We start from the raw sequence: 18,877 nt of genomic DNA on the forward strand, positions 1-18,877 counted from the left end.
GTGAGTTATCCTGCCCCTTTCCTCCAGAAGATGCCTATACATGATTACAGACATAAAATAACAGGTTCTGAGATCTGCCTTTCAGTGGGAATAAAGGGTGTGGTAAGTGGCTGGGCATCAATGACTTTTACTTCAGTATTACTAGAATTTGATGTGGAGAAAGTTCCTTGCAATAGTTCCTGAGTGTTAAAAATAGTACTGAGTCTGCAGAGAAAGGACCAAATGGAGGGAACTTTTGTTTAGAATATTAACAGTTATTGTATTACAGATTAAACAACACAAACTTACCCAAACCCTAATTTGGATAGATTTTATATAAAATATATAGTAGAATCATAGCATCATCTATTTGTAGTCAAGGTAAAAAGATTTATGAAAGGAACTAGATCTGGATGTTGGTTTCACTTTCAAACACAAAAATAGTTTCTTCTTTTAAAAGTGCAGTAGAATATCCCCCGTTCATAATTGTAACTAATTTAGCACAAGCAAAGAAATGACCTCAGGAACATACCCAGGTTTTAAGATAGATTTCTAGGTAATGGGCCTGAAAGGCATTTTGATCTGAATTTGATTTATTTTCCAACAATTTCAAATATAATTTCTCATCTGTGTGTAGATATATACAGGCACAAACACACTCACACACAGTCATACACAAACACTTCACTTTCTATCAGATCAGGGTAATTTTTTATTGCAGGTCTCTTATAGTATTGGCTAACAGAAAACCTATCCCCAACCTAACAGATTACACACATACACACAGCCATTTCCACACTTCCTCACAGTGAAAAGCTCTCTGACAAGATACCAGAATGTCGAGAGAGACATGTTTTAATGGCTGGGCCTTGAGGACAACTCTGGCTGCATTTAAATCTCAGTGCCAAATGCACTAAGAGTTCCCTGCCGCTATAATTTTTGGATCAGTCTCTTCAGGAATCAGGCCATGGAGAAAGCAGGATGGTTTTTCCTGATCTCTCCTATAAACCACAGTGGTAAGACAAGATTTCCTTTTGTTCTGGGCTATCATCCTCATGATCGTGTGTGCTTCCTTTTCCCGTAGGAACCATCCGAGGAAGCGTTAAGGGAAAAGATCAAAGAACCACTGCCTTGCCACTAGGACATGCTCTGGAGTTCTGCAGACTGGAAACTCAGAATAGGCTCGTTGGATGATGCTCCTTAATAACATAATGGGAAAGAAACTATTGGGGATGTTCAAAAGAGGAATTGTATCTCCTTTCAGAATGTGAACTCAGAAGCCCACACATCAAAACTTAGCGCTACCTTGGAAGACAGTTGTACAAAGGTCCAAATACTTCACAAACTCCTGAACTGGACTACTTGAGTCACTTCCGCTTCTGAGCACATCATTTTTCCTACTGAAAGCCCCTATCTATTATTTGACCATTCACGGTTTATACAAACTGATCCCAGATTATGACCTTCAAAGGGCCTCTTGTACAATTCCACAGAAAGACTTCTGATTCTTGATGCTCAGAGGAGCTAATGAAGAGAGGTGCCTTGGACTCTCCAGCGCCAAGAGGGTGCCTGCGTCAGTAGTATTTTGAACACTCTCTTCACAGCTACCTCAGGCATCCGCCTGAGCTTCAAGGCTTCTCCATTCTGTTGCTGGGACTAAGGACTTAAAAGAATGACAGAAGTGCCTCATCCAGGGACCACTACCAAAAACAAAACATGAATGATCAGGGGAGAGAAGGGGAGACAGAAATGGTTGAGTCAGGAAAGGAGCACAAGAAGCTGATCCCAAATTAAAAGACAATATTAAGAAAGGAAAATATTATGTATGTATATATAAACTAAAAGCAGAGCATATAAATGCTTAATCTGGTGGGAAGCCAAGACAACATCTATAGAAAATCTTGATGTGTCACAACAAGGCTCAGCCATAAGGAAATAAGGCAATATAAAAAAAAAAAATGACCAAGGTATTTTGGTCACAGAATGGTCTCCTTCCTCCTCCCAGCCAACCCCTGCAAATGCATATCTATATATCTTTTATATATATATATATAATATAGAATCTGTTTTTTGTTAAAAAGTATTTCAATGATCATATATATTTATCAAGGCATAATGGCTTTAGGAAACGGGGGGGATCCATCATGGGGGAGCTGGTAAGGGAAAATGCAGGAAGGGGAGGCTGGGGTAAGAAGTGTTAAGAAACTGGGGTCAAACAAATGCTCGTCAAAGGGTGGCACCAACAGAATTTTCACTAATGTTTCCCACTTCAAAGAGGTACTGATGATACAGGGGGTGCCAGGACCCCATCTCTTCTCTGGTATCCCTCCCCCAATTCTTCCCACTGCCATGCATTTTCAATGCCTCATGGCTCTCTCTCCCACATGTCTTTTGGACCCATGCTACCTTGCATCCCAGGGTTGATGAGTATGGCCCATATGTCTCTACCCCGGGGTGCCTGATTTCAGAAGCCATTGCCACTGATATTAATGGACTGCAGATCCGCCACCTGCATGACGTTGATGCCACTGTTGGCAAGACGGGCAATACCCTCTGGACAGATGGCCTCCATGGCTACCATGTTGGTGGTAATAAGGGCCGAAGGGGTGGCAGTGCCGCTGCCTTCTGAGCCTGCCCCACTGTCCAGGGGCAAAGTGCCCACACTTAGGGCTACACTTGGGCCTCCCTTCTTATTCTGGTGGGTCTTAATATGCTTTGACAGGTGGTCACTCCTCATGAAGCGCTTGGGACACTCAGGGCAGGCAAATTTCTTCTCACCTAGGTAAAGGAAGAGAAGGAAAATAAGAAACTGACATCTCAGGAAGTAGGGGTCCCTTATCCAATTCATTACTTTCAAAATACATAAGGCGGATAAGGCTAGTCTTAGAAAGTGAATAAAAACAAGAAAAATCTAATGAGTACCTTTGGTTTTTGGAGGGACAAAAAATAGGGAAAGGTTGGGGAATATTCAGAAAGGAAGGAATATAGCAGAAAAAGTAAGGCAAGACCTTAAAAATCCCACTCAGAAGCTGGCTCCTTCCTTCTTTAAGGTTTTCCAGATTAACTCCAATTCCATTTGTGATCCATACATTCAGTATCAAATGCAAGTTGCTCGGAAATTTTAGTTATTTCTTAAGTATATTTTGTGTCTTCCCATTCTGGTCTATTACTACCCCTCTCTTCCCCAACTTTCTACTTACCTGTGTGCGTGCGTTTGTGCCTCTGTAACTCATCTGAACGAGTGAAGCGTTTCCCACAGTATGACCAGGTACACATGAATGGCCTCTCGCCTGTATGCCAGCGCAAGTGTGCCCGCAGGTGTGAGGTCTTGCCATATACTTTGCCACAACCTTGCATGTGGCAAATGTGCTGTTTCTTTTTGCCAGGATCCCCAGAGCCCCTGAAAGTGAGAACACAACTATTCATCATTCATTCTAGAGGCAAAAAGTAAAGAATCACATTATCCATAGTAATTACTAGACCCACTCAAAACTAACCAAACTTTTGTTTTTAAAAGAGCTTTCTCTTTAGTATCAAAAGTATCAAAATCTTTAGTCAATCTGATGTTTGATATATGAAGAGATATTCATTCTCACGATGACCTGTGAAATCTGTAAGGCATTTTCTTGTATTCTTCTGGGAGTTTAAGATTCAATACAAGCATTTTCCATTCACTACTGTGAAGGTGGTGATATGGTGAGTTTTTGGCTGGGAACTTACTTAATGAACCAAGGGTCTCTCCATTTAAGCACTTGGTGAAGAACTTTAAAGAAAACATGTTTTACAACTATAGAACTTTTCTCCTTGAATAAAGGTCAAGAGCCAAACCGTGAAGATTAAAAGCTGAAAAGATAGAGCAATTATCAGACTTCAGTCTTAGAGAAAGATGGGTTGTATAAAAGTTAAAAGAGAAATAAGGATGCTAACTATAATTCAAGATATGTAAGAAAATATTCCCTGTATGAAACAAATCCTAAATATTTTTCCCAAACCAATTTGTACCATGTGTGACCCATTAGTGGGCCCTGGGGAGATTCCCAAGAGGGATTTTTCTTGGGTTTTAACAGCCCATATTAGCAGATGGGAAAAAAAAACAACAGAAATGAAATCACACTTAGGTGGAAATCAGACAATTTCCTTCAAAAATTTAAATCCACTTTAAGCTTTGTTAGAGGGAAACTCTATTGTACTCAGTGCTTTTAATTTAGGTTTTTCCTGCAAAGTAGGGTAACCTACAAAGAGTTCAAATTATTTTGCTTTGGTACTTTTCTTATTTTTGTGCTTATTTTTAATGAGACAAAATTTTAACAGATTTTTTCAAAGGCATTTAAAAAACTATGGGACTTTCTATCCTCTGTCAAGAGCAGTGACTTGAAGGAAAAGAATGTAACTTGGAACTCTCCAGAGATAATACTGAATAGCTGGTATCCCAAGGAGAAGCTCTGTCAGAACTCTGTTCCATAGAACATATTACATTCCCTGACAGAAGCATTTTCTACCTGGAATAAGCACTTTTATCTATTTTGAGGGAAAATAAGATTCTGGAAAACTCATGATTTTCATACAGCCACTGTAAAAAAAAATCACTACAGTAGACATGTTTCTTTTTCTTTACAAGGTTGTTTTACAAGCTACCTTATTAAAACCATCTCAAAACAGACATATGGTAACAATTATTTGACCTGTTGGCTCCATCTGACTTCTTAATCTCTAGGAGAAAGCAGGCACCTATGAAGGCCCAAGGTCTTAAAAGTTGATGAAAAGGATCAGAGCTGGAACCAACACCCTATATAACCTAATCAAACGTATTGTACTATCTCTGATCCCTCTGCAACACCGCTAAGTCTTAAAAGTTAAAAAAAAAATCCTTTTCTTTTTACCTCTAGATCTATTAATTTTTCTTCTTTATACTCTTAAGAAATTGGCTGGGTCAACTTACCTTCCTTCACTGTCTTTACAGTAGGGGCATGTGCATGCCTCCCGCCGGGTCCTCCGACCAGCTTGGGGTTGGGGATCTGGGCTGTTCTCTCCTTCCTCTCCGCCTGCTGGATCATCATGTATTCCATCACCACCAGCCCCATGGAGACCAAGCTGAGCTCCATGATCACCTGAAATTAAGAGAGTAAAGGGGTCAAGGTGGGGAGTAGGGGAGGTCATCACAGCCCCAAGTATCTCAGTGACAACTTACTCCTACAATACTATTTCTTCAAGCTTTGAAACCACATTCAGTGATACTGTCCATACTTGAAATCTCAAGAATTGGCACTGAAGAGACAAAGAGCAAGTAAGTATACGAAAACACGTTCATTCTCACTCAATTTTTATTTATTTTGGTTTTTTTTGGGGGGATAATTAGGTTGGTTGGTTTGTTTGTTTCTTTCTTTTATTTTTAGAGTAGGTACTGGGGATTGAACCCAGGACCTCATGCATGCTAAGCATGCGCTCTACCACTTGAGCTATACCCTCTCCCCCATTCTCACTCAATTTTTAAAACGCAACTCTACTTATTTATAATGGACTTTTTATAATTTTTCACCTACCAGATTACAAAAAGTTAAAACTCTAATCGAGCATTGGCAAGGATATGGGGAAATAGATAATTTTTATACACAGGTGGTGATAAATTAGTATAATCTTTTTGAAAGCCAATTTGGCAATGTTACTAAAAATTTAAATGCACATCTTCAAAGTAATTTCATTAATCAGCAATGTTCTATGGATATATTACTGAGTACACAAAGATGTGTGACAATAATGTTTCCTGCAGCTTTATAACAAAAAAAAAAAAAAAACTTGAAAAAAAATCAAAATGTACACCACTGAGGAACTAGTTTAGTAAATTATGATAAAATTATGCAATGGAATACTACACATACTTTAGAAGAATGAGATAAAATCATGTACTGTTACTGAAAGATATACAACAAATCTCTTATTCTTTCCCAGAGCTAAAGTGCTAGGAACCAACCAAATCGAAATGACTAAAAATAACTTTCAGAGATTCCAAACTCAAAACCATATAAAATCTAAAAGGGGAAACTTCCTAAAATAAATAAAAAATTGCACTGAATATATAGCAGGAATGTATACTATAAATTTTGACACAAAGAGAAAAGGAAAGAAATGAGGTCAAAGTTAATTCTGTATAGCTAGCAATACACCGCAGGAAGGTTTTGGTTTGGGACTGGATGCTTTTCAGAATGCTAGAAAAAGGAAGAAAATACCATGTACATTCTATTATGTTACTTGAATGTCATTTGCTTGTAAAGATAAATTTATATGAACTCATTATAATTTCTGTCCTGGTTAAATTAAAAACGATAAATGCCACAAAGCTCTAGGACAGTGTTTTTTAAACTTTTTAAGCTTGCAACCCACAGTAAAAAATATACTTGACATTGTGACCTAGTACATACACACACAACTGAAACAAAAGTTTCACAAAAAATGCTTATGATAAGTTATGTATTCTGAAATTTCCTACACTTTACTTAAATTTTTTTCCTTTCTGCTGGTCATGACCCAGTATATTGATTTTATAAATTGGTAATGAGTCACACTTGACATTTTTAAGCACCGGTCTAGGACAATAGACAAAAGCAACGTTTTAAAGGAATAGATAACATTCTTCTCAAGCTTTCACATCTACTATCAGTAAGTATTCACCTAAGAAAGCATCTTGTAAGTAAGTTAATGACTCTACCCACATTTATGATTCCAATAAATGAAGAATGTTGAATTGGTCTGCTTTGTTTTATCTATTTTATAAAGAACGAAACTAAACAAATGGGTAGGTCAGACTTACCATCTAGAAACCTACGCTCTTGACTTTACCTCTGTAGCTAATCTCTACTCTTTTCAGTTCATCAACATAATTGTGAGTTACTATATCCAATAAGCCGCTCTTCTTGTGCTTTCTTTCTCACTCTACCATTTCTAAGCACCAGCCTATGGCATTAACATAAATTTAATTTGAATAGTTTGAGATTTTCATGATACTGGCAGAACTAAAACTGGGAAGTACTGGAGTACAGGGTTAAGAACAGGTTTTTAAGTAAGACAGACCTAGATATTTGTCCCTGCAACTATGGTTTGATTAGCTTTCTGGCAGTGATCTTCTCTAGTTATCAATTTCACCATCAATAAAACTGGGATGAAATATTATCAATCTCATAAAGTTACTGTAAAAACAAGTGAAATAATACATGTAAGGTGCTTAGCATAGTATCTGTCACAGAGCAAACATTCAACACACTGTAGCTAATACTATTAGGAAAATATCTTGTGGGAAAACCATAGTGCCAAATCATGGAGTAAGATATACACAGTATTTTTTTCACAATATTTTGTTTAATCATTCTGCCTTAAAAATTGTATGTGTTACTGAGTAGAAACTCCATCTAGTGAAGATGGAGAATATATCCTTTAAAATAAGCCCAAATAGCAGACAAGGTAGGATGCTAGTTAGTATTGTCAGTGGTTACCTACCAAAATTACCTTCAGAAGAGAAATTTATGAAAACTATAGATCCAATTATCTCTAATAGGTCTTTAGAAAGAAGACAATACTGTGGTACGTACAAGCAAATCATCTTCTTTGATCTATTTTCCAAGCTAATCTAACTCTATTAAAATTAAAGAAGTTAATTAATCCCCAAAGTTCTCCCTTGTCCCAGTCAACTAGAAAGAGGCAAATCTTTCTCCATTTTATTGGAACATAGGAATAACATTCACGATAGGCATCATTCAGTAAACTGGGACACAAAGAAATACTTAAATATCAAGTCTACCAAAACTGAATCTCAAACCCTCTTTTAAATTCTTACAGAATGGACAGTCAACATTAATATCCTCCTGGACCCCTACAATGCTTTCAAATTTTTTTCTTAAATATGAAAACTGAGAATGGGATTAGAGAAAATGAACAATTCTCAATTTCATTTAACAAAAAGGAGGGATAAAACATCAAAAAAGCATCAACATCAGACCAGAATCCGTTTCCAGCCTGTTTTAATAACAGTTTTAGAAAAAGAACAGTTTTATCTTAAAATGTGGCACTGGTTAAGCAATGAAATAAATTAAAGATTTTCCTTACCATGATGAAAATAACTATAAACCAAAGGCACAGTTTAATGACAGTCTTGCCCAAGCCAGTGGTTGCCTCCAGCAATAGTTTCTGAAATAGCCATGGCAGTTACACACTTTTTTAGTTTCCTCAAAGTGAAGAAGTGTGCTGAAGTCATGAACTTTCAAGACCACCACATGGTAAGTCAAACATCCTATTCTTCTCTGAGAAAAGACTTGGGTAATACTAAAATAAGATGAAATAACCTCCTCAATAATTTTCAAAAGAGTGGTTTCCATACACTTCCCTATTCATCTGCTTTCTGAAATGATTCTGGAAACACTGTGTTAACATTAATTAAGTATTAATACAGTAAGACTGAATTTTAAAACTGTATCTATATATATTAAGCACACACTGGGTTTTCTGAATGTGTTTCATTTTACACAACAGATTTAATTCAAGGAAGTATATCTCAGATCACAAAGTGTGTTTTCAGCCATGCCGAACTGGAGTACTGGTAACATCACTTACGCATGAGGAACAGAGTATCTAGAATATGGCCCCAAATCAAGAAATAAAAACATCTCTATTAACAGAAATAGATAATTAATAATACATAGTATTTTGTATTTTTAAGTAATAATAATATTCTTGTTCTAGTTTCCCAGTCCAAACAAACTGAATTAGCAGGGAGGGTTTAGCTCAAATGGTAGAGCGCATGCTTAGCATGCATGAGATGAGGTCCTGGGTTCAATCCCCAGTATCTCCTCTAAGAATAAATAAACACTAAATAAATCTAATTACCTCCCCCCACCAAAAATAAAAAAATAAACTTCAAACAAAGTGAATTAGAGGCAGCAACTTAAAGAAAAAGGAAAGGAAGTATCGTACTTTTAATGGCATAGAAACTGACAACTGGGAGTGATATATACATATAATGGCCCACAAATCTATCTCTATATTGACCATCTATGTGCTCTTGAGGTACAGTTTAATGTAGGAGAGACAGGATAAATGCTTGATTCTGTCAATTACTAGGTTTTAAAATAATGAGTTGGTTTCCTAGACTTCTTAAAAAATTGCCAATGAATTTTTCTTTTCTTAAAAATGAAGTTTTTTGATATAATTTACATACAATAAAAATTTTACCCTTTTACAATGTAATTTGGTGCAGTCACTATGGAAAACTAGTTAAAAAACTAAAAACAGACTTACCATATGACCCAGCAATCCCACTCCTGGGCATATATCCAGAGAAAACTCCAATTCAAAAAAGATACATGCACCCCAACGTTCACAGCAGCACTACTTATAATAGCCAAGAAATGGAAGCAACCTAAATGTTCATCGACAGATGACTGGATAAAGAAGTTGTGGTGTATTTATACAGTGGAATATTGCTAAGCCATAAAAAGAATGAAATAATGCCATTTGCAGTGACATGGATAGACCTAGAGATTATCATACTAAGTGAAATAAGTCAGACAGAGAAAGACAAGTATCATATGATATCACTTATATGTGGAATCTTGGAAAAAAAAAAGACACAAATGAACTTATTTACAAACCAGAGACAGACTTACAGACATAGAAAGGGGAAGAGTGAGTATAAATTAGGAGTCTGGGGTTAGCAGATACAAACTACTACATACAGAAAAGATAAAACAACAAGGTCCTACTCTAAAGCACAGGGAACTATATTCAATAGTTTGTAATAACCTATAATGAAAAAGAATGAAGAATATATAAATATAAATATATATATATATTTAAACTGAATAACTATGCTGTATACCAGAAACTAACGTACCATTGTAAATCAACTATACGTCAATTAAAAAAAAGAAATTCACCCTTTTAGTAAATTTAGACCAGGGTTCTCAAACTGGAGCCTTTATACTCCCCAGGAGACATCTGACACTATATGGAGACATTTTTGATTGTCATGTCTGGCATCTAGTGCTGCTAAATATTCTATAATGCATAGGACAGCTCGCTCCTCCCCAAAACAAAGAATTACCTGGTTCAAAATGTCAATGGTGTCAAGGTTGAGAAACCATGCTTTAGACAAATATATATAGTAAGCAGTGTAAACACTACTACAAGCAAGATACAGAATATTTATACCACCTCAAGTAGCTCTCTCAAGCCCTCTGCAGTCTGTCTTTTTTGCATCCATATGAATTCGTGGATTTAAACGTATTTGATGCTTCAATCCATTCATTGCACTTACTATCCTTAATGATGCTCAAGCTATTCTAACATTTGGCCACAGAAACATCAAATTGGCTCCTTTGTTCTTTGACAAGATATCCCATGTATGATGTTAATTTCCTGCTCCAGATCTAGAATCAGCTATTCAAATATTCCTAGTTTTTTTTTTTAAATGAGAAATTAGTATTTGGTTCCCATTATCTGGTTCTCTAGTCATTTTAGTTATTTGAAGCTCTTGTAGATTCCATAGGAAGAGATCATGTGAACACTATATCCTGAATTCTCACATGTTAGTATTGAATTGTCTGTGGTCTTTATACTCGGAAGTCTATTTGTCTGGACAGAAAATTCTTGGTTCTTGTTTTATTTACTTGATTCGCTTAAATGTTAATTGACTACATCCCAACACTAAACATGCTGTCAAAAAGTCTAGTGAAAATCCACTTCTTTCCTGTATAAGTGATTAGGTCTTTTTCTGCTGGGATGCCCAAATGATTTTTTTCTTTAGTGTCCATCAGTTTTACTAGATTATGTCTCGGTGTTGGCCATTCTGGGTTGATTTCCCCAGGCACATTTTGGGAAAGTTTTCTTTCTGTCCCATGGCTTAGGTTGTTTTCTCCCTCGGGAACTCTGTTTACATGAATGTTGGTTCTTCTTTGCCTATTTTTCGTATCATTTTTCCCCCAGTCCCCTTTATCTCTCTCTCTTTTTTTGGAGGGGGGGGGTTCTTTTAAATGCTTCCCTCTATTACATATAAAAATTTGATTTTGTTTTACTTTGCTTTTACTTTATTGAGTCATTATCTGTTGTCCTTATTATTTATGTTCCTTTTATTATCATCTTTATTTCTGAAATGATTTTTTTCTCTTATTCCTAATTCTTTTTGTGTGGTCCAGCACTTCTTTTCAAATTCTCCATTTCGCCAATCACCTCAATTCTGAGATTTTTCTAATTTGAATTTATATTTTCTCTCATAACTTCTATCATTTCCTAAATTAGCTTATTTTGAATTTTCATCTGTTTGGTGGACATGTCTTTCCAGGATCCTTTCATTGCCTTAGGAAGTTTTTCTGCTTCTTTCCATTGTTGCTATCGCTGTCTTTTGATAATTGTAACTTTATATGGAATCAAACTCATTTTTTAAAGTTAAATGAGTTTTTCTTAAATTCTGGAAGGAGGGGTAGGAACTAGGATGGTTTTTTTAAGTTTCATGGTTTCAGAGATTTTAAGACACAAAACAAGAAACACACAACTGATTCTTTCTACCCCTCTGCTTGTTCTCTTTTATCATGTCCTTTTCTTTGTCCCTGTCTTGCTCAAAGTGTATTCTACTCCTAGAAGTTTCTCCTCAGTTTGCTATGCATTAGAACTTCAGTTTGTTAATTTCAAAGTTGTCAGACTTTATCTCCATTCCCTTGTACTCAACCTGTAAGGGCAGAACTCCTTCCTATTTTCAGTTACTATTCTAGATGTTTCTTCAGTGAATACCTGCTTGTGATTTAGAGGTTATTCTGTTCTCAGGGCCATCAGAAGCCCCGTTGCCTTCCCTCTGCTTCCTTCCCTTCCCAAATGCCAATAATCATAGATCTTATAGCTTGTTCCCATCATTTTATAGTTCATTGTACATATAAGCTTTCATTGTAGACTTTTTGGTTTTGCTGTCCTAGTTTCTCTAGCTATTTTAATTTTTTGTTCTGGAACAATTTTAGATTAATAGAAAAATTACAAAGATTCAGAAAGTTCTTGTATATTCTTCATCCAGCTTCTCTTAATATTAACATCTTACATAAGCAAGGTATATTAGTCAAAACCAATAAATTAATATTGATGTAACACTGATAACTAAATGACAAACTTTCTTCAGATTTCACCAATTTTTTCACTAATGTTCTTATTCTCTTCCAGGATCCCATCCAGGATACCACACTGCACTTAGTTGTCATGTCTCCTTAGGCTCCCCCCATCTGTGACAGTGTCCCAGTCTTTCATGACCTTGACAACTTTGAAGAATACTGGCTGGTATCTTATAGAATGTCCGTCAATTTTGATTTGTCGGATGTTTTCTCATCAGACTGGAGTTATGGGTTTTAAAGAATACCAAATAAGTGAAATGCCCTTCTTATCACATCATATTAAAAAGTGCATGGTATCAGCATACTCTGTTTTCAGGAGGGAGATACAGGAAGATAATTCGGTGGATTCCTCACTCTCTATGTGTGCTGTTTTCAGTATGTGCTAGTGCTAATGGGAGTTACTAATTCTTGTTCCCAGTTTTCATTTTTTCTACCTAAAAGCCACCTGAATTTTGTTCAGGGTAACGGTGCCCAGGTTAAAAATATTCTCCTTCCCAGATTCCCTTGCAGATAAGTAGTAGTTAAGTATCAAGGTCTTGGCCAATCAGGTATTAAAATAAAATTGCTGAATAAGACTTTCAAGAAAGCTCTTTAAATAAACTGGGAATAACTAGGCTTGCTTCCTCCTTTATTGTCTGGAAAGAGATCACAATGACCAAAGGTGGAGTAGCTGCCTTGCAAGCATGGCAACTGTCCCATAGATACTAAGGCAAAAGTAAACAGGGCTGGGATTCCTACTGTTACCTGGTGTTGCCACACCAACCTTGAATTCACTACCTTCAGATTTCATGTTGTATGAGAACAATAAACCCCTATCTGGTTAAGTGCCTGCAATAGGTTTTCTAGTACATACAGCTAAATGCACTGCCTAACTACAAAAAAAAAAAAAAAAGGAATTATGTTTTCATAAAGTAAGTCATGATTATATTGAGCACACATAAATTTCTCCTGGCTACAGCCTATATCTCAGTATGATCTACCAGTATTTTGTGTCACTATTTTGTGTGTGTGTCAAATTGATAAGAGTCTAATTTTCTTTGTCCAACTCCCAGAACTATGCTGTAAGGGTAAGCATGTAACAAAAAATTCTGATGATGATAATTTTACATTAAAGTAGACCACACAAGAGTAAAGAATGGGCACCAGAAATTTCCTTCTGTTCCAGAATGCAATCCCTTGCTAATTCATCAGTAACTTGTGTTCTATACAAATCCGCATATATATATATATATATAGCTTCTAAACTTATTTCTTCATATTACATCTTTCCTGTTAGAGAATTAGCACAGCATATTTTATACACGTACATATACACATGTATGAATGACAATTCATAGGCTTTACTACATATAAACTTCCTTCAGTGCTTATTCCTATAGTGCCTTATACGACATGGACTCCATAAAGGCAATCTATAGAAATGTTTATCAGTTATTTACTTTTATTGCTCCAGGTATTATACTAAGCTCTGAAGATTCAAAGAAATAGTTCTCAATGTTAAAGACCTTGTAGTTCACTAGAAAAGAGAAAAACACATAATTTCAAAGTAATGATATAAATATTATAGTAAAAGCCATTCAAAATATGTTCCAGAATTGAAAAGAGTAATTTCTCCAGTCTGGAATTTCAGAAAAGGCTTGATTCCTAAAGGAATTGAGCTTTGGGCCAAACTTTAAAGAATGCATAGGAGTAGCCAGGTGAAGAATGTTGGCAAGGGAAGGGCGTCCCAGGCAGAGGGAAGACTATAAGCAGCATTAAGGAATGTAGTGAAGCAGGGGATGGAGGTGGAGAGAGAAACTTCAAAACAGACATTACTAGATGAGACAGATGCTCAAATGACTGATTTTTTTTTAAAAGTGATGGTAAAGAGAGTATGGGGAGAGAAGCAGTTTCATACAACTCCCAGTAGCATGAATGCACAAAAGCATATGTCAGTGAAACAGCATGGTGTGTGTAGGGCAGGGTGGCAATATTGATCAAATCTTTAAGATGTGACTAATATTTAACTTAGCAAGTATACTATAAGAATAAGAACATGTGCCAAATACTGTATTAAGCTCTAGGGATAGTTAGATATAATCCTGGCCATTATAGGGCTTCCCAGCTTCATTATCTCACTTGGAAGACACAAAATGAAATCAACAAGTATAATATTTACTTTATTATAATTTGTATAATAAAGTACTAATAAAATGTATAATAAAGTACTAATAAAATGCTCTAATAAGATAAATTTAAGAGTTGGGAGAGGGAAATATTAGAAGAAACAAATGGAATATTCTGGGCTATTCCATTAGATAATGGTGAGAGATAATAAAGGTCTAAAGCAGGGCAGTGGTTCCAGTACAGAAAGACATGGATAAAAAAAAAAAAATCAGGATTTTAAAAAGGCAGGATTTAGTGGCTGAACACAGGGAACTTCAACATTTTGGGGATATAACTGAAACAGCAAGACTGCGTGGGACATGAACAAAAGAGAGACAACAAATATTTTTTAAGATTTTTCAAAGATACAGATTAAGGAACTCATTAAAACCAAATCTAACCCAGTAACTCCACTCTGAGGTATAAAACCAAGAGAAGTAAAAACATATGTCCACACAAAAACTTGTACACAAAAGCTCAAAGTAGTATTAGTCCTAAGAGCTAAAAAGCAGAAACAACCCAAATGTGTATCAATTGATGAACTGATAAACAAAATTTGGTATACCCACTAAATGAAATATTATTTAGCAATAAAAAGGAGGTACTGATTCATGCCACAACATGGATGAACCCTAAAAGCATTATGCTTAGTCAGTCCCAAAAGACCACATACTTATGATTCCATCTATAAGAAATGCTCCCAACTGGCAAATCCAAAGAGATGGCAACTAGATTAGGTTGTCTTGGACTAGAGATGAGGAGTGAGAACGGGGAACGACAGCAATGGGTCACTTTTTGGGGTGATAAAGATGTTCTTAAATTTAAATTGTGGTAGTTCACAATTCTGTGAATATACTAAAATCTACCAAACTGTACATTTTAAATGGGTGAATTATAGAGTATATAAATTACAGCTCAACACAACTATTTTAAAAAGCAAATTAAATTAAAAAACTATTTTTAAAAAAAAAGTGAGGAAAAAAGAAGGAAAGAGTTTGAAGGGGGAAAAATTAAAAAGAAAAAACATTAAACTGCCAGGGAGTGAGGAGGGTACCATAGGAATAGGCAGAAGGAAAATATTTATCTTTTATTTGTTTTAATACAACAAATCTTTATTGCACCTCTGCTGTGTGCCACACACTTATTTTAGATGCTACAGTCAAGGAGGCAAACTCTAATGAGATAACACACAAGAGAGAAAATGTATCTCCAAAATTGCCTTTTTTGCTCTAGATGTCAGGAGGCTCAGACACAAACAATATGTTCAAAATAACTTTAGATATCTCCACCCTTATCACATTTCAAAAAAAAATTCTGGGTAGATAATGTTCAATTGTTTACAAAAATGTCTGAAAGAAAGCCTGGCAAGAAATTAAAAAACACTAATACTGTTTTCTTTAAATGATGGATTGCCTTCTTCATGTATTTTTTCATGTTAAATAAAATAAAAAATAAAGGTAGAGGAGTTAAATGCATACACATATATATTTAAATATGAAGAGAGAAAACAATTATCAAACTTTTAGAAGGCATAAAGCATAGAGATCTATGTTATGTCATTTTTAAAAATTCATTAAAGAAATCACAAGAAAAAAGATGAATTCATTTGACATACAAAAATTAAAGCTCCTGTATTAGAAAAAGCCAGTAAGAGCTTGAGGAAGTTATTCTCAGTAAACTTTAAAAACAATGAATTTCTCTATTAAAAAAAAAAGAGAGCCCAGGCCAAGTTGTTAAGAATATTATGCCAGTAGACAAATCAACTGGTACAACTTGTTAACAAGCAGAAGGAAAAATATTCAATGTCACTAGTAAGCAAAAACATAAAAACTTATTCGGGGAAAGGTCAGAGTCCATTAAAATGTTCATCATTAAAAAAAATCCAACTATGGAAAAAGTCGTTTGAACAGACACTCATCAAATTATTTACAACAGCAATACAAGAAGTGGATTAAAATGTAAATAAAGAAATTGTTAAAGTAACCTGATGGAATACTAGGCAGTCAGTAAAGTTTATGATTAACTGAAGTATAACAATTTGGAAAAAATGTTTATACTATATAATTGAACAAACCAAGAAACACATTACATGCATACTAAGAAGAAAGCTATGCTAAAGAAATACATACATTAAGATTTACATAAGGTAGAACCAACACTAAATTGGTGACTAATAAAGGAGTGCTGTTTGTTTTGTTTTTCCCTTTCTCCTTTCTTTTTCTCTTACTTTCTGTAGTGTAATTATACAACTTTTATCATTAAAAAGACCTACACAGCAAAAAAAAAAAAAAAAAAAAATCAGCCTATGCATCTCCCCACTTTTTGGTATATTAACAGTGTTTTACAGATTTAACAACTGGTTCTTCCCATCTCAGAAAGTGGGTAGTTTTCAAGAGGTACAGGGCAATCAACATAATGATGGCAAAGGCTCTCTCACCACTAGGTGTCACTGTATCTAAGTGACAGATGGGTGTTTTAAAAGTCCACCCTCCCAGGGAAGAGGCTGAAGCGAAAAAAGGGGGGGGGGGGAGGGTGTGCACAAATTTTAAATGGGGCCATTTGAGGAACTATAATTCAGCTATCTCTCCATTAAACTACATTTTTTTCCCCAAGTTTTGGTAATGTTTCCTTACTAAACACTCTTAGTTTTTATATTATCCACCATGAATCCAAAGGTACACATTTCTCTATTTTTCATGTCCAAGAAAACTAAAGATTGAAGATTTGATCATTATCAGTAATATACTGAAATTCTTGTAAATTTCAAGACTTTCACCTACTTCTCAACTCTGTCAACACTATTCCATACTAAAGATTGTTTTTTTTAAGACAGAGAAATGGATTAGAATTGTATTATCTTTTTCTCCAGCTCTCAGAATAGTGATGATTTCCTGGGAAAGAGACTTACTTAAGCATCCTTCCAAAACTAGTTATAATTACCGATTGCTATTCATACTGGTATGATTTAAAATCCATTTAAATATATAATATATACCAGAGAAAAGCTGTGGAGGAGAAGCATAAAGGTTAAAAGAATATAGTCTTTTGGTTTAGTAAGAACCGTAAGGTGATAAAATAAGAGAATGATAAAAAAACTAATTTTGGACTATTTCATGCCTCCATCATTTCCCTGATTAAAGGAGAGATGAACACAATTCATCTTCTTCCTCACTGGATTTTAAATCACGTTCTTTTAACTGACTTTCAAACTGTGCATATCCAACAACTGGTATTTTAAATTACTGAGCGCCTCTGACGATTAAAGTTAGTAAGAGCTATTACGTATACTGTAATGCACTAAACGGTGCAGTTGGAAAAATCTAGGTATGAATCCTGGTTTCACCACTTACTATCTGAGTAACCTCTCTGAGTCCTACTTTCCTCATTGGCAAAAAGGATATAATTATATTATGCTAAAAAATAAAAATTAATATACAGCATACCTAGCATTGTTCCTGGCACTTAGGAGGTACTCAATAAATCCCTGTATATTAGGAAAATAAAAGGAGAGCTAAATGTGACTTTTAATGTTTTTTTCTTCCATCTCTCTCTCTCTATATATATGTACCCTTACTACTCACAGTATGTTCTTTTGAATTTATCTAGGGGAGTTGTAACATCAAATTCAGTCACTAGTGTCTGAAACAGCAGCAATAAAAGAATACTGTAAAACAAAGAATAAAATGCACAGTAATCTAACATTTAGTTTCTAACCACTGGATTTACCATTGAAAAAGGATAATCATATCAGAATTTTCAAATTACATGTAATTCCCATTAAAAATAGCTTGGGGTTGATTAGCAATGCAGAAATAACTGTTCTGAATGCAGTGTATTTGGAAAGGAGAAACAGTGTGGATAAAATTTCATGTTTTCAGAAAATCTCGTGGATAAAATATAGCAAGGAGATGTTGTGTGATAATAAAAGCATGAAAGACTGCTGAAACAAAGTAGAAGTACATGGGAAAGATCCTAGAGACTGTCCCTCAGGGCCTGAAGAAAAATGAGTAATAGTAGCCATCTATCATACTCTGTGAACAAGATTCTAAAAAATATTTATAGTACTGTTAACAATAATGGAAACCAAAAAGGGGGTGAAAATATCCATTATTATCACTTTTTCATCTTCCTCTCAATTACTATTAATTTGCACAAATAAACTTTACCTATGTGTAATAATACAGTAACAACATTAAGCATAAAAATCTGAATTAATATTAAAAAAGTAACTGCAGATCCATACCATCCTGAGATCCCTGAAGTGACCAGGTAAATAGGCAATTACATGTTGGGTACCTTTTAATGACAGGGGTCTCTAAGTTCATGCATGAGTAAAGCCCCTAGTACAAGCATATGATCTGATATAGTACAGCTGATATTTCAACCCCTCCCTAGGCATAAACTCCAAGGCTACTTTTTAATATAAGATCTAGACTCTCCCTTGTCTTAATTTGTCCAGATTACCAGATAAGCACTAAAAGCAGATACTCTCATTTCTACCCAGTCTTACAAAAACACATCACAGCTTTAAACTGCCAATGACAGTATGACAAAAGGATAAAAGATGGAAATGCTACTCCATAAAAATAAACAGGTGCTCTTTTATGCATTTGTGTACT

At 35.2% G+C, this 18,877-nt stretch overlaps 1 protein-coding gene across 1 annotated transcript in view; it reads right to left on the reverse strand.

The window, feature by feature from the left end:
• Window positions 1–554: 554 nt before the first annotated feature.
• The window catches only part of SP1 (Sp1 transcription factor), a 35,021-nt gene continuing 16,698 nt past the window's right edge, over window positions 555–18,877 (reverse strand). Inside the window, exons 4-6 of the mRNA XM_074374772.1 lie at window positions 4,919–5,087; window positions 3,180–3,379; window positions 555–2,757 (exon numbers count right to left, since the gene is read on the reverse strand). Coding sequence (XP_074230873.1) covers window positions 2,444–2,757; window positions 3,180–3,379; window positions 4,919–5,087 — 683 coding nt within the window. The 3' untranslated portion in view covers window positions 555–2,443. The remainder of the gene's footprint in view (window positions 2,758–3,179; window positions 3,380–4,918; window positions 5,088–18,877) is intronic.

Source organism: Camelus bactrianus, chromosome 12, assembly GCF_048773025.1.
Source record: "Camelus bactrianus isolate YW-2024 breed Bactrian camel chromosome 12, ASM4877302v1, whole genome shotgun sequence".
Classification (NCBI taxonomy): domain Eukaryota; kingdom Metazoa; phylum Chordata; class Mammalia; order Artiodactyla; family Camelidae; genus Camelus; species Camelus bactrianus.